The 16,721-nt window shown below is 42.4% G+C and overlaps 1 protein-coding gene across 1 annotated transcript in view; it reads right to left on the bottom strand.

Moving 5' to 3' along the window:
• LOC309559431 (uncharacterized protein) overlaps positions 1 to 16,351 on the bottom strand; it is a 31,643-nt gene extending 15,292 nt beyond the window's left edge. The window contains exons 1-4 of the mRNA XM_082262691.1: positions 16,237 to 16,351; positions 13,331 to 13,467; positions 9,484 to 9,604; positions 6,632 to 6,753 (exon numbers count right to left, since the gene is read on the bottom strand). Coding sequence (XP_082118817.1) covers positions 6,632 to 6,753; positions 9,484 to 9,604; positions 13,331 to 13,467; positions 16,237 to 16,311 — 455 coding nt within the window. The 5' untranslated portion in view covers positions 16,312 to 16,351. The remainder of the gene's footprint in view (positions 1 to 6,631; positions 6,754 to 9,483; positions 9,605 to 13,330; positions 13,468 to 16,236) is intronic.
• Positions 16,352 to 16,721: the final 370 nt, after the last annotated feature.

Here is a 16,721-nt window from a genome sequence, read left to right as displayed (position 1 = left end):
TGTAGAGGGAACCGTGTCAAGTTCATTGATCATGACAGGAAAAGATATATTTTGGCTCAAGCCAAGTGACTTTGGTGTTACTGGTATCTGACTGGCTATAGGGGGACTAATGAACTCTTCCCGGTTGGCGGGTAAGTTTGGGAGGGTCTGAACCGACGTGGGGACAGATGACTTACCAGCGGTAACTCGGGCGTTGGTGGTACTGGAAAGTCTATTTTTAGTAATATTATTATAGGTGGCAGAAATGCTCTCAATCTTACTAACTTTACCTATATCTGTCTTGGTTTTGTTTTTATTTATATTTTTATTATTACACTTATTAGAATGGTTAGGTGGAATTCTGGTTGGACAACTAGAGGGAATATTACTCTTATTATGTTGGTCAAAGAGTCTATCTACCTTAGTGGTCTGATTCTTGGCTATGGGTATGAGTCTATGGTTGTACATGGGCCGTGTATCACTGCCACCACTATGTGGCGCGGTCCTAAGGGGTTGGACTGGGTGAATCTCCAGGGACATTAGTGGAGGTATGTGGTGATTTTGTTTCCACAGGAAAACCTTATCGTTGCTGTAATCATCTAGGTCTCTCCTAAATTTATCCAATTTAGTATGTATGAGTTGGTCCTCCTTTCTTTTTGTATTCCTTTTTATAGACTTTCCAGTACCACCAACGCCCGAGTTACCGCTGGTAAGTCATCTGTCCCCACGTCGGTTCAGACCCTCCCAAACTTACCCGCCAACCGGGAAGAGTTCATTAGTCCCCCTATAGCCAGTCAGATACCAGTAACACCAAAGTCACTTGGCTTGAGCCAAAATATATCTTTTCCTGTCATGATCAATGAACTTGACACGGTTCCCTCTACAATGGTCCCCCCTCCGGTGTCTTTTTTAGAGGAGGGCCCACTGACCAATACCAGAAAGAAAAAAAGAAAAATTATAGACGAGGATGTAGAGGAGGTAAACGAATTACCAAAAATAAACTCCAAACAACGGAGACTATAAAGATTTTTAATCTTTCCTCCGTCCAGTTAAATCAGGATGATATGTCCTTATTACATAAAGGCCTAAGTTTTGCCCCTACCTCCTTCCCTAACTCCTTTTTACTATTTCGTGATTTAAATAAGTTTATACGCAACCTTACATTGAAGCGTTATTTCAATATAAAGGCCAAACAGGCTGATACCAGCTCCCTCACTGACAATGTAGACACCAATGCCCCTACCCCAACTGATGAGATTTTTCCTGGCAGTCCCTTTAGCACTTATGATCCCTGTGAGGATGACGATCTGGACCCTGATATACTGTTATATACTCAGCATCTCCCGGAGTCGCCACACTATACCCATACGGACTTACGGCCTAAATCCGTGTTTTACCCCACACGCTCAAAAGGCCCGTACCTAGAAACTTATTATAGGACAGTCTTTGCTGACCTGCAAGCCATGTGTTCAGATACATCAAAACAGAGCAAATACTCCCACCTTAATCTCCATCATGGCGAATCCCAGGCCCTTAAGAGATTCTCTGATAACCCTGATCTTATTATTAAATCTGCAGACAAAGGTGGGGGCATTGTCCTACAGAATAAAACTGATTACGTGAACGAAGCCCTTTGACTATTAAGTGACCAAAAAACATACTTGAGGCTCTCAAAAGACCCATTGCCCATATATAAAATTGAGGTCGAACAACTGGTAGGTTCTGCACTATCCAAAAAAGTGATTAATAAGGATGAGGCGGCCTTTTTGAAAAAGGAGTATTATAATACTCCATATTTCTACCACCTGCCAAAGGTCCATAAAGACCCCCTTCATCCCCCAGGGAGACCTATCGTTGCAGCAATGAATAGCGTCACTAGTGGCCTCTCACAGTTTATTGATGTCTTTTTACAGCCCTTGGCCCAAAGTCTGCAATCGTACATACGAGACTCGGGCCACTTATTGGAGCAGATTACGCCATATAGATGGGAAGATAGTTACTCGTGGCTATCTTTAGATGTTAGCTCCTTGTATACATCTATCCCCCATAGTATAGGCTTACAAGCATTACAACATTTTCTCCTATTAGATTCTTCCCTACATCATGACCAAGTTTCCTTTATTTTGGAGGCGACACATTTCTGCCTAACCCACAACTATTTTCAGTTTGAGGACACGTTTTATCTGCAGATAAATGGCACAGCCATGGGAGCTAACTTTGCTCCTTCATATGCGAATCTGACCATGGGCTATTGGGAACTTAGATACATTTGGCAGAATAATCCATTTGCTCAACACATCATTTTTTTTGGGCGGTATATTGACGACATTATCGTCATCTGGGATGGTTCCGCATCCCAGATTGACGGTTTTGTCAGCCACTGCAATAACAACTCTTTGGGTCTATCGTTCACGTCAGTCTCACATCCAGATTCTATGCCTTTTTTAGATCTGGAATTGGGACATGAGCTACATCAGATACATGCCAAAAATTATATCAAACCCACGGGAGGTAATTCATATCTCCATTATAAGAGTTGCCATCACCCCCAATGGACGAAAAATATACCAAAAGGCCAGTTCTGTCGACTTCGACAGAACTGTACCAGAGATGGAGATTATCTAACTCAAAGTAAACACTTAAAGAAAAAATTCTCAGAGAAGGGCTACCCTGATGATTTGGTAATCTCAGCCTATGAGGCCTATCTTCCAGGGAAACATCCTAGTTCTAGGGCCAAGAGCGAATACCATCCTGTTCGTTTTGTCACTAAGTTCCATTGTCAGTATAGAAAAATGGAAAAAATTCTATCAAAACACTGGGATATCCTAAAACAAGACCCCCACTTGAACTCGGTCATTTTGGACAAGCCAAAAGTGACTTATAGGAGGGCTACCACCTTGAAAAACAAAATAGCACCCAGCAAATTAAAGAACATCAAGGCCACTAATCATCCGTCATGGATGATCCCCCTGAAAGGCATGTATGCCTGCCGTAAAAAGTTATGCAAAATGTGTAGTTTTGTGCAACATGGCCAAAAGAACTTTACACATAATGACAAAATCTATGTCTTGGACAATTTTTTCAACTGTTCCACAGACTATGTGGTGTATTGTCTGATATGTCCCTGCCAGTTGCTCTATGTAGGTTGAACCATCAGACCAGTCAGACAACGATTCGGCAAACATCGCCGTCTTATTGAAGGTGGATGTGACCTTCATAGTGTCCCTCTACATTTTTCAGAAGTCCATGGAAAATCCACCGAGGGACTAAAAATTTGGGTTATCGAATCGATTCCCAAAGACTTGCCGGAGGGAGAACGATTTTCCAAATTATGTATGCGAGAGACTTTCTGGATCTATACGTTAGATGTTCTCGCTCCTCGAGGGTTAAATAAGGAATTAGACGTGCACACTATCTTATAATTATTATCAGGGTTTTCTGTTGGTCTTTATTTATTATTTTTTCATCACATCATATCAGATGATTTTTTAATATATACACTTTGGCCCTGGTTCTGGTATATAAATCTTTTATACAAACTTTATAAGGTTTACCTACTGAGCAATCAGAAGGCTTATTCCCCTATATATCATACATGTGGTACCGTAGTTGGTAATCCATATAAAAATCCTTTATACAGAAAATATAATTATTAGGATATACATATGTACACCTATATATGGGTTATATCCATCCTCCATTATATAAGGCTTTTTTACTCCCCCCCTCCCCCTCCCTCCTTTTATTGTTTCATTTGCTTATATGTTTCTCCATACCACAGCCTGTATAGGTATTATGCATTAGCTCTTAAAATATACCTTTTAAAGATGCTTTTTATTAACTTTTTTATTTTTATAATTGTATCGTTTTAAACCTGGAACGTTTTTACATGTTCTTCATAAGCCTTGATGAACCCAGGCTTACCCCTATTTTACATTTATTATATGTTTTGTATTGCCTAATTGTTTGCTATCACTGTGATAAGCGGTTGTCTAGCCCACATACATGTGTATTTAAGGGCAGCCGACCGATCATACTCCACTTCTAAGTTGTTTTTAATCTCTCCCATTGCTACAAAAATGTTTGATTGGTTAGGTTATTGCTCAGTGCTGTGGGCGGTTGCCATCCCCTTACTTCAGCTGTGCCTAATTATCCTCTTGTTCAGCACTACATAAAGCCCCACAGAGACTACGGCACTCTAGCACCTGATGAAAGAGCGCGCCGGGTGCAGAGGACCCCGCGCATGCTCAGAAACGCGTCGTGCATGCCGTAACACATCGGACAGATCCCACCATCCCTGTGGGTGAGAGTGCCTCCATCCATCACTCGCAACACGGAACCGCAGATCCGAGCCGCTTGACCGCTCACCGCTGATGTTGTGGGAGACAGCCGGCTTTCTTCCCTCCCACCGCCAGTGACAGTACTGCATACGGCTTCCTGTGACCAGAGGACACCCTCCAGAGGATGGCTGCAGGATTGCTTTGACACATACAGCTTTTCAGTCTTCATGTCTAGTGAGTGTATATCACCTGCCTTGTTATCTGCAATAAATTGTCTGCACTTAGAGCGCTTCTCCCCTCTTCTTTTTGTCTGTACAGATTCTTCCTCCTCATCTGTGGAAGAGCAGCTCAGTGCCCACGGACTTTATCCCTTTTAGGATCATCAACCTATTTATGGTATCCCATTGTCCCCTATTGTTTGGTACCATTTTATGCCTATGTCCATTTGCAGCTACAACCTTTTTTATTGCCTGTGTTTTTTTTTTTTTTTTTTTTTTTCTTTTCCCCTTCCCTCCCCTCCCCCCCCTCCCTGGATTCAGCTGCTTATTAGTTCTGTTCATCCACCCTTCATATGCTGGAGGTCTTCGTAGCGCTCTGTGTTTTGTTTTTTATATAGGGGAATTAGAACCACCTTCCTCCTGCTGGTAATCCCTCTAGTGGTGCATCTTCGAATTCTATTTGCTTTCTCCACTGCCTGGTCAATCTGTTTGCTCATTTTGCAGTCATCTGAAATAAGTACCCCAAAATCTTTTCTGTAGTGCTGGCCAATACTTTACTCCCAAGGTTGTACTCTCTCAGGGGATTCTTATGTTTTGGTGATGCCTATCCTGGTGTGAAGCTATTTGAAAAAAAAACGCCAACAGGAGGCAAAAGTAACAGGAAACATTTTATGGCAAAAGGGGAAGCTCCACTTGTTTGCCTCCTCCCCTCCCCTCCGCTGCCACATTTAGCACCTTTCGGGGGGGGGGGGGAGCAGATACCTTGTTTTGACAGGTACCGGCTCCCACTTCTGGCTGATCTCACCACGGCAAAGTCACCCAGAAGTTTGCGCAGTAGGGAGCCAGCTGTGAAGCTACAAGGTTTCACTGCCAGTTTCCCTTACAAGAAATGGTGGCAGAAGCACTGAGAGCTGATTGAAAAATCGACTGGGGTGAAGACACTGCAGGATCCCTGGACAGGTAAGCGTCCTAATATTAAAAGTCAGCAGCTACAGTATTTGTAGCTGCTGACTTGTATTTTTTTCTGAAGGAGTCTGGAGCTCCTCTTTAAAGGTTTACAGGTTTTACTTTATTATTAAATCAAAGAAAGGTCAGACTTGCTATATTGGTCAGACTTTTTATTAACCTTCATTCCTAACATTAAACTTAGGCCTCATTCGCAGTGGCACTGTCTAACCTTTGTTTTATATGCATTTAGAGGACATTTCCTAATGCATGTAATGATCTCTTAATGGTGCAGTTCACACTGTGCATTTACCTGCATTCAGTTTAGCTGCATTTAGAGAAAATAGAATTTTGTGCATCCAAGATCTGATTAGAAACTCTAAACATGACTTTAAAGCAGGAACATTGTTTACACTTTCCAAATCACTTCTCCTGGGTTTAGGAAAGCCAAACACACCAATGCCAGAGTGTATGAGTACATAAAGCTCAGATAAAATATCAAAATGCAGTTAGAAACACAGCGTACTAACAGTCTCCATTTTTGTAGTCATGCCTTCACTTTCTGAGTCTATTTTTGAAACAATTGTTGCACAGATGTCAGAAACATTAATGCAAGCCTGAACAAAATGTCACAATATGTTTGTTTGCAAATAGATTGATTCCTGTATCTTCAGCTCCATCTACTGGCCAAAATGTAAATATCTCAATGATAAATGATGCCACATTTTGGCCACTTCGTGAGCTGATCATACAGGCGTTAATCTATTTAAAAACATGCAGTGAAATTAGTTGAGCTAAATGTTCTAGGTGTCTAACTATCACTTTGCAGTCCAGTGGACACCAGAGTCAGACCCAGTGGTCTCATTAAACGCTCTGGTCAGACACCCCCTTTTCTTCATTGCAATACAGGTCTGTGTGTGGAAGCTTGTGTCGAAAGGTGTTACTGTTACTCGGCTCTACTAGCAAAGACCACTGGAGAGGAAGGGTATTTTAAAGTTTCTCCTAGCAAAAATCAATCAAAAATCATGTGGGGTGTAAGAGTAAACAATGTAAACAATGGTGTGAGACCTTAACTGGACCTTAACTAAATCCCTGCATATCCACACTGTTGCTGTCTTACGCTGAGATGAGCCCTGAAGTCCCCATTTGGCATTCATATCCCGCCATTGAAACCCCTGATTTAGACAAAAATACCCTGCACTCACTTACCCAGCCTTCTTCATCCTGACTGGTACCATCATGTAGGTGGCCTGCCTCTGAGGGCGTGGCTGTGTTGAAGGAGCACTCTGTCTCTCTCTAGGCACCCCAAGACTCGTACTGCATGCTCCTTGCTATGGAAAACAGATATATTTGTTACATACAATTTAAAAAAATTCTATTTATCTGGCATGTTAAACTGCAACAGAGATACATTTCAATCCGGTGATATGCAGTTGTATGTTAAGATGTGTAGCTGGCTGCCATCTGTTCCATGTAGCTGCAGATGCCTCCCCCTCCCTCGCCTACACTGTCATGCTGGGAGCCAGAGCAGCCTGTGTAAAGTCCTCTTCTCATGCTGGCTGTGCTGCGGCCCTGTGTGAGACTTTTCCGCCCACTCACCTCTCTCTTCCTGGCAGCAGAGAAAAGGAGCAATCAGGGAGCAGGAGAGCTAGCCAAGCCATCTCATAGACTCTAATGCACAGCGCTTGGGATCATGGGAGATTTAGTCAAAACGACATCTCTATAATGCAGGAATTCACTTTCATAACTACAAATCCAGATAGACATTGAGACTCAGGAGGAGCTGGAGGAGGATTTACACTACACTACCCGAACAGGGATTTTACTGTCTGGACAAGGACAAGAGAGAACCCCTTTATACCAACTCGTGGACCCTGGGGAGCCCAGCCAGAGGGAACTGGGTCCTATGACTGGGGGTTGAGAATGCTGACACTACAAAAAAGAGGTTGGAGCATCCATCCACTACCCGACACCACTGCTGGAGGCTGCGGGGAGAGATGGGGGGGGGGGGAGGCTTCCGCTGCGAATGATTACAGCTGCACCCTGAGGACTGGTGAGAGGGCTTTTGGCCCAATAGTCACATTTCTAGCAGTTGCTGAAAGCAAAATGGCAAGTACACCCAGGTCTTACTGCTTTTATCCCAGACCTACACTGCACCCCTACCAACTCCATACCACTGCTATACTAAACTCATTACTCACTACATCTGATGCACCTTTACCCAATACTTGTTCCATATCTACATTACATCTGTGCAAGGACTATACTACCTTTATAGGAAACCTTAACTGTATGCAGGTTCACCAGGACTGTTATTAAGAGTGCAAACACTTCTTTAAAGGCCCCAACATATAGCCGGCAGAAGACACATCTCAAGTACTGCCTGTGTCTCATAAACTATGCGCAAACTCCCGCTATTTCCCTATACCCTTTCTTGACCTATCAACTGAAAACAGTGCTTACCAGATGGTTTTAGGCCTAGCATAGCCATCGTTAGTGCTCTCTGGCAGTATAGATCCAGCATTTTATAGTTTTTTTACTATAGTATTTTACTGCTTGCTGCTGCACTTCATGGCATTGTTACTGTTTATGCTGGTCTGGATAGCAGGTGTCACTTTAGGCCTTGTCCTTATTGCTAAATATTCTGTATACTAAGTGTATTATCGCCATTATTATTTATTTCTCTTCTTGTCTCTACTTGCCTTTACCAACTTTATTTTGTGTAAATATATACATTTAAGTTTGTTTTTACCAACTGGCTTGGTGCTTGCGCTCTGTCAGGAGTTCCTCTGTGATACTCTGTTTGTGTACTCAGCCTGGTGTGTCAGAGGGGCTGAGGTCTTTGAGAAGGTTGAGGTCAGCAACAGAGGACTCCTCTTAAAGTGGAGCTCCACCCAAAAGGGGAAGCTTGGCTTGTTCGCACCCCCCCCCCCCCCCCTCTACTGCCACATTTGGCACTTTTTTGGGGGGAGCGGGTACCTGCTTTTGACAGGTACCCACCTCAACTTCCGGTTAAGACCACTGCAGCAATCTCTGAGTATTTCTGAACCCCCCCCCCCCCCACTGCCTCCTGGGATACACACAGGTTCCAGAAGATGGCAGGACTATTTAGAAACCGCAGCGTAAATCATGCATGCGCAGTACAAAACCAGCTTGAAGGCTTCACTGCTGGTTCCTTATAGTGAAGATGCCAGTGACTGCACCCGATAGCCGACTGAAGAATCAGCTTGGGGTGCCAACATCACTGAATCCCTAGACAGGTAAATGTCCTTATATTAAAAGTCAGCAGCTACAGTAATTTTAGCTGCCCACTCTTAATTTTATGTGCCCAGACTGGAGCTCCTCTTTAACTAGCAGCATCTTCAGAAGTAGCACTACAGGTGATTTCTCGGACTGAAAACACTTTGCTTTACAGGACTGAAACCTGTCCTCTTAGGCAGATCTAGTTGCCCTATGGGGAAAATCTGCCAGACTTGAGAGTGTCAATCTACGCAGAGGATTATGAACAGATAAGGTATAAAGAAGCAAATTTGTATGTAGGCATTTTTCTTTAAACCTATCTAAGAAAAAAATTATTAGAAATTATTTTCATTAATTTTTAATGAAATTATGATTGTTTTTTATTTTAATTTTTTTTTTGAGCACCAATAAAAGAGAAAACGAAGTACCATTGTGGGTTTGCAGTTCGATGTTAGACAGCTCACAAACCAGCACAACATATACTGTAGCACCACTGAAGGAAAAGGTTCTACCTGTATTAGAAAAGCATCTGCAGAGTCTGGCTGTAATCAGAAATACAAGTTCTCTGAAATGACATCACCAGGTCAAATTAGGGTTTTGCCCATAAACACAAAACTGGACCTGAAGCCCTTTGACTGAAAATGACCTCTGACATAGCGGCATCTAATCTATAATACTGAGCAGGCAACAATAAAAGACTGTAATCTTGTATTATTTGCCCTCATTAAGTCATTAGACTTGACTATCTATTGCTATAAACTATAAAGGTATTATCTGAAGAGCCAAACAGATATTAATCAGTGTCTCGCTTGCATACTAACCTTGGCTGTAAGCGATGGATTTGTAGCTGTTTTTGTCCCTGCTGGCAGTCTAACTATGGTGGCTGGTGCACTGGCACATGTGGGTTTATGAGATGGCAATCTGGAAATCACCTTCCCTTTGCTGAGAAAAGAATTGTAAATGTTAAATACCATGTTTGTCAAACTTTTTCATGAAACAGTGACCGCAAAGTAGGATAGGAACCTGTCAGCTATTTATTTTTTAATATAAAAACTTTGCCTAAGAACAGTCTTTTCAACCACGTCTTACATGGCTGTTGAACTACAACTTCAAGCATGCTAGGTCGGTTGTATTAGGTTCTGTAGTTACACAAGTCCTGGACATTTACTGCTATACTGAATCATTAAGTAGGATTTGGCTGCTCTATTCAAAGCAATTGCTAAGTGAAAAAAATGAAAGCAACTGTCTAATGCCAGGATAAGAATTCCTTGGTTTAAATAAATATGTACACCTCTCTAACCTGCTACCTAAATTTGTAATTGCCGTTATTTTTATCTTCTTAAATAACCAGATTTTGCACCTGCATACAGTCTCTTTATGTACTGGGGCATGAAAAGGAGCCAACAAAGCCAATATCATCCCCGGGAGCACTGTCAGAAAGCTTAGGACTCTGGCTATATGTGATTAGAAAATAATCTCACATAAAAGTGAACTTGGGTTTGCCCATCAATGTCATTTGAGCAATCGGGGTCACTTATTGTGATGGTCTCTCTGGAGGTCCCTGTGGGGCTAGTTCATCCCTAAAATACAACGTATTCAACTCCACATGTAACCCCTTGGACTAGTACAGTGTTTCTCAACCTTTTTTTAGTTGTGGCACCCTTAGCAATTTTGCACAATCTTGAGGCACCCCATTCTAAAATGTAAAAAAACCCTAAACTAATAGTTTTACATAATGCAACAACGTCCATACACATGGGCCATCCAACATTAGAAGTTATTTATTCCTCCACTATTGTAAACTGGTACGGACTAGTATTCTAGGGTTTCTCTTCTCCCTCAGTTTCTCTTCTTCTATTTGCTAATGTGTCCCCAGTGCTGATTTAAAAGGGACGAGGAGGAATAAATAAGGATGCTGTGCAAGCACCCGTCATTCTCCTTCTCAATCAGTAATGTTGTCAGGGTGCCAGTAGTTTGACCCGCACAGTGCCCAGGGTTGTCAGGGTGCCAGTGGCTTGACCCGCACAGTGCCCAGGGTTGTCAGGGTGCCAGTGGCTTGACCCGCACAGTGCCCAAGGTTGTCAGGGTGCCAGTGGCTTGACCCGCACATTGCCCAGGGTTGTCAGGGTGCCAGTGGCTTGAACAGCACAGTGCCCAGAGCTGTAATACTACAAAGTAAAAACATGTGGCAATTTGTTGCCATTTTGCCAAGGCACCCCTGAAGAACCCAGGAGGCACACCAGGGTGCCACAGCACCCTGGTTGAAAAAGGCTGGACTAGCACATCCTTGCATATGTTCATCTTCTAATGATTGAATATACGCATAGTGGAGTTTGTTGTAATTGCCTCCATCTGACTACCTTTTATCTCCTGTGGGTCTTGGATTCGACCTCAATACTGAGACCCTTCAGATGCACTACAGCCATTTTTCTTGGTTCTATATTGGGTCTATTTATGTCTGTTTCCACCTTATTTTCCCCTGAAGAATACTATATTTAGTCAAAACACGTTGGAACATTTTTGGTGGCTACACCAAAGTACATGTTATCTCTGCTAATTGTATAAGATCTCACTGTACATCAGACTAGAAGTTAAACTGTATAGACCAGAATATAATCACTTTTATCCTATTGTGCAAATAAACCTTTTTTTACTTTTATAAAAAAAACCTATTTGGTTTGAATCTTAATGGCTGCAACAAAATCCCATGGTAGACACCTTTTTGTTCTCAATTTGCTGAGGGATGCAGCAGCTATTTAACCCATGTTACACTCACCACTTTTGTCTTGGGTTTGTCCATCAATGCCAAAGCAACACGTTTACTTTATATTAGGAATGCACCAATACCATTTTTTAAGACAAGTACAGATACTTTTTCTTAAAAACTCACCGATACCAATAACCAATAAGTATTTTTAGTGCTATGTGACAGGTTTTTCTTAGACTAATGATACATGATTACAGTTTCTTTATAAATTTGAAGAAAAGTAATTTGCGGCTTTGAAATTGCGCTACCAGTGCCGATTTTAAACTGCACTACTTCAGAGCAGTTCAGTGCGATTTGGACCTCCGATTTCATTGCGTCTTGAGACTTCATTTAACAGAAGTCAGTGCAAGTCCTAATAGAATCACACAAAAGGTATCAGTTTTAGTATTAGAGCATTTGCAAATACAAATGCTTAGTATCTGCACTGATTGTTGCAATGCTACTTTAAAGTGGTATTAAAGTCACTTTCCCTAAATTAAAATAGAAATATTTTGTACTCACCTGCTCTGTGCACAGATATTGTACAGAGCGGCCCCTTGCCTCCTCTTTTTCAGTCACCCTCCTTTTCTCTGAATGCCCCCGTGCGGGCTTGTTTTTGAGCCAGGCTGTATGTGCCCATAGTCCAATTTTCCTACTCCCTTCTTAAAGCGGTAGTAAACCGCTGAAAAACAAACAAACAAAAAAAAACCCTGCAAGACAATAGCATAATGTGCTAGTATGCATTGCATACTAGCACTTTATGGAATGCCTACCTTACAACGAAGCCCCCCCAGCAGCGCCCAGTCACTGCTGAGGGAGCTCACATGTTCCCTCGGCATCTCTTCTGGGTTTGCGGCCCCGGCTCTGGGAGTGACCAAAGTCAGCGTGAAGTCACTGTTCCGGCGAGGAGCTCTGAAGTTCCGGCATGATACGCCAAGCCTTCAGAGCACATGCCACACTGCATGTAGGGTGAATATCCCCTAAACCATGTAGGTTTAGGAGATATTAATTTTACCAACAGGTAAGCCTTCATATAGGCTTAGCTGTAGGTAAAAATCACGAAGTGGGGTAAACAATCGATTTGAAGGATTTGACTGACAGCAGAAGGAGCCAATGGCTCCTGGAGAGGAGAAGGAGTGATCTGCTGCAGCCAGGGACAGCACTGAATCGACAGAGAGGACTTAGGTAAGTGTTTAGGAGTGTGTGGGGGGGGGGGGGCAGTTGCTGGAAATTTTTTATTCACCTTAATGCACAGAAGGCATTGGTGTTGGTCTACCCTAAAACTAAAATCCCTGCATCTATAGGTCTCAACAATCTAACACTAACCCATCTAGTCCTGTAAAGAAGAAATCAGTATACATTATTTTTTTAAGCTGATCCAATCCAGTCTCCAATGGCGGAAGCAGTGACCTCACCCATAGACTTACTATGGGGCTTCCTTTGTCGGCTGTGTCCTCTGTGCCCGCGCCTCCACAACAAAGCTGCAGCTGACAGCTCAGCATGGGATTGGACCGGATCGGCTTTAAAAAAGGTAAGTATACTGATTTTTTCTTTACAGGTCTAGATAGGTTAGTGTTAGATTGTGGAGGTCTATATATGCTGGGATTTTAGTGTTAGCTTGGAATTCTACTTTAAGGTAAAAACCTTTAGTGTTTGGAACCACTTTAAAGCCGACTCCTGAAGCTGCACATACTAACCTTCTCGTTGCTCCTCACCACTCCATTGGAGTGAGGAGAAGCCTTGGGTAAGCTCCAAGTTGCTCTGGTAGGTGCTTACAAAGAATTAAAAATTCTCTATCTGCATAGCATGGCATGAGTGCCTGAGCAACCAACCATCATACAGCATTCATGTCCTATAGAAGGAAACAGACTAAGCCATATGATCCTCCATACCTGGAAGTACCTATCAGCACAATAATTTACCTTGCACTGGATATGGCTCCCGGATTTGTGTTAGATGGAATTTTACGCTCTTGCCTTTGTGTAGCGATTCTCTTTGCATATGGAGATAATACTCTTGGTGCTGAAGAATTCTTCATGCTGGCTGCACGATTTACACCCTGTAAAATACGATATAAAGTTGCGGTCTGGACAGAAAAGCTTCTTCACCCCCCTATAGCTAATTCATAGGGTAAAAAACAACTGGACACAACCTTAAGTAATTATTATTGCTGGTGCTTCAGTAGTGATTCACTGCAATCCTGGCTTGAGATAAAGCTGGATACATACTATCCAACTTTTGTGGTTAGATTTCCTTCAGATTTACCTTTTCTATGTAGTACAAGGGCCTGCCAGATTGCATACAAATTGAAAGTGTTTAGGTTTGACCTCTTATTATATGGTTTTGGTAAATCTAAAGGAAAAAGTCTTCAGAAAATCTTATAGTGTGTATGGCCCATAAGAAAGACTTGAAAGCTGCATTGAGATATGCCTGTTCGTTGCAAACTATACCCTACAGCCCTCTGCTTGAAGGGCCTTTGGATTGTTCAACCTTCCTAAAAGGCCCTTCTTATGATGAAACCTGGAAGCAAAAATATTTACTTTCATTGAATTCCATTAGGATGTTGAGTGCTAAGAAAACCTCCTTGAACCACTTTTGGTGGGAATAAGAGGGGAATTGTCTAATGATTTTATATTCCTCTAATAAACCGGGGTCAGCATAGATTTTTCCCCAATTTGCTCCTTTCTAGTCCTGACACAGATGCTATGAAGAAAGCTTATTTTACAAATTCATCTCCACCAACCTGAAAAAGTTAGTTTGGCTAATTGAGATTTCAAATTCTGACCTAAGTTCCGTCTCCATTTTATGCAAAGGTAACTATACTGTATTTTCAGTAACCACTTTGAGTTATTATTGTATTACCTGGAAATCATTTATGTAACTGTAACATTTGTATCTACAAATACAAGTAATAATAATAAACTTTATTTTATATAGTTCCTTTAAAGTTTGCTTCTTAAAGCGCTTTACAATGAAAACACAAAAAATACACAGGATAACATAACATAAAGGAAAAGGGGACAATTAAATGAAAGCTTGTCCAAAGAAAAATGGTTTTAGATTTGATTTGAATGAGTTTAGAGCACCCACTGTGAATGTGTACATTACAATTAAAGGCCTGAGGCCTCCCCTCAGTCCACATCCATCCAGAGCACTGTGCGTGTGCATTACAGGCCTCCTCTGACCATTGGCATCCAGAGCACTGTGCATTACAGGCCATCCCTCAGACCTGAGACCACCATCCAGCACTGTGCAGCATTGCAGGCCTCCTCTGACCTTTGGCAACCAGAGCACTGTGTAGCATTACAGGCCTCTCATACCACAATCCAGAGCACTGTGTAGCATTACAGGCCTCTCCTATCACCATCCAGAGCACTGTGTAGCATTACAGGCCTCTCATACCAATATCCAGAGCACTGTGTAGCATTAAAGGCCTCTCATACCACAATCCAGAGCACTGTGTAGCATTACATGCCTCTCATACCACAATCCAGAGCATAGCATTACATGCCTCTCATATCACCATCCAGAGCACTGTGTAGCATTACAGGCCTCTCATACCAATATCCAGAGCACTGTGTAGCATTAAAGGCCTCTCATACCACAATCCAGAGCACTGTGTAGCATTACATGCCTCTCATACCACAATCCAGAGCATAGCATTACATGCCTCTCATATCACCATCCAGAGCACTGTGTAGCATTACAGGCCTCTCATACCACAATCCAGAGCACTGTGTAGCATTACAGGCCTCTCATACCAATATCCAGAGCACTGTGTAGCATTACAGGCCTCTCATATCACCATACAGAGCACTGTGTAGCATTACAGGCCTCTCATACCAATATCCAGAGCACTGTGTAGCATTACAGGCCTCCTCAGACCGTCCAGAGTGGCTAAATCTGTATCTGTGAGTTTGTTCAAACCTTAATACCATAAATTATATGGATATTTTTTTTTTTTTTTTTTACTCCAGGGGTATATAATGAGTTTGGAAATTCTATAGAAATGCTTAAATAATGCATTACACATTAGATTTGAGTCAATTACAATTATTTTATTCAACTAAAATGTACCAGAGCTTTTAGTTGACTACAGTACGACTAAAACAATTGCAGATGATAAAAATGGGACTCTAAAATGGCATTTAAGTGAAAAGACTAAGAATAAAACTAAATCGAAATTTGAAGCCAAAATGAACACTGCTGGAGACCTGCATGGTGCCAGCGATCTACTGATGGCTGGTGCAGTGCTTTACAGGCTCAAAAAAAAAAATACACATTTTTTACCTGCAAAAATATGTGCATTTATTTATTTTTTTCCCAAAATGTGAACCTCTCCTTTAAGCCTAACTGTGGCCACAACAACAACAAAAAAATCCCTTGCAGTGCCCCTCCCCCCATCCCTCAGATTGGGGGATGGGGTAGTTAATAATACCTGTTCCCCTACCCCCTAGAAATAACCAGCATTTAATCCTTTCAGTGCTGTGGGAGGGACTATAAGGGTAGATTTATAGTAATTCCTGAAGCTGGCCTTTAAAATGATACAAGAAACCAGAGTAAACACTTTCACCGATGATTGGAGGAAAAGTTCACTTCCCACGATAAATTGTAATATAAAGTAAAATGATAATGATTATATTTTTGTATGGGGGAAGGAAGGGGGAAATGCCCTTCTCGCCCCCTTCTAGCGCCGTTCGCAGGATGCATTGAATGTAATGGAACTTGCTAGAAAATGTCCCCTATGTACGGACCCCCCACCTTCCCCCAGAGTATTATGTCCCCCAAGCTGGCAGTATAAGGGAACACAGCAACCCCCCGCATTTACCTGCACAGCCCGCTCCCCGTGTTCCCCCCGGACCCCCATACCGTCCCGGACACGCTTCTCCTCGCAGGAAGCCATTCAGCGTCCTGCGTCTCCTAGGCAACCAGACACAGCGAGGATCGCTGCTTGGAGGATGAAGAGTGCCGAGCGCATCGATACTGGATCAGCACCATGGACAGCGGCCGGAGGAGAGTGCAGCCAATCACAGCCGAGCGATCTGAGGTGCACGTGGCTGACATTGATGAATATCGTAGAACGGCTGCAGAAATCTTCTACAGAACCGATCACATACCGGAATCTGACCGTTCTCATAGTCATAACCGTACAAGAGGTTTATAGAGGATTGTATTCGATGTCTTATACAGCTTCACTTACTTTCAGTCTGACACTTCAGCTTGGGGGTAAAGAGAGATATCTGACTGTTCCTTTCCAGCTCCTGAGTATGCATAACAGCCTCAAATAACAGACTTATCACCGCGTTTGAGAGA

Source organism: Pelophylax lessonae, assembly GCF_965119305.1.
Source record: "Pelophylax lessonae genome assembly, chromosome: 7".
In the NCBI taxonomy this organism is placed as follows: domain Eukaryota; kingdom Metazoa; phylum Chordata; class Amphibia; order Anura; family Ranidae; genus Pelophylax; species Pelophylax lessonae.
The sequence above is the reverse complement of the archived record's forward strand: the minus strand, read 5'-3'. Positions and strand labels throughout refer to the sequence as shown.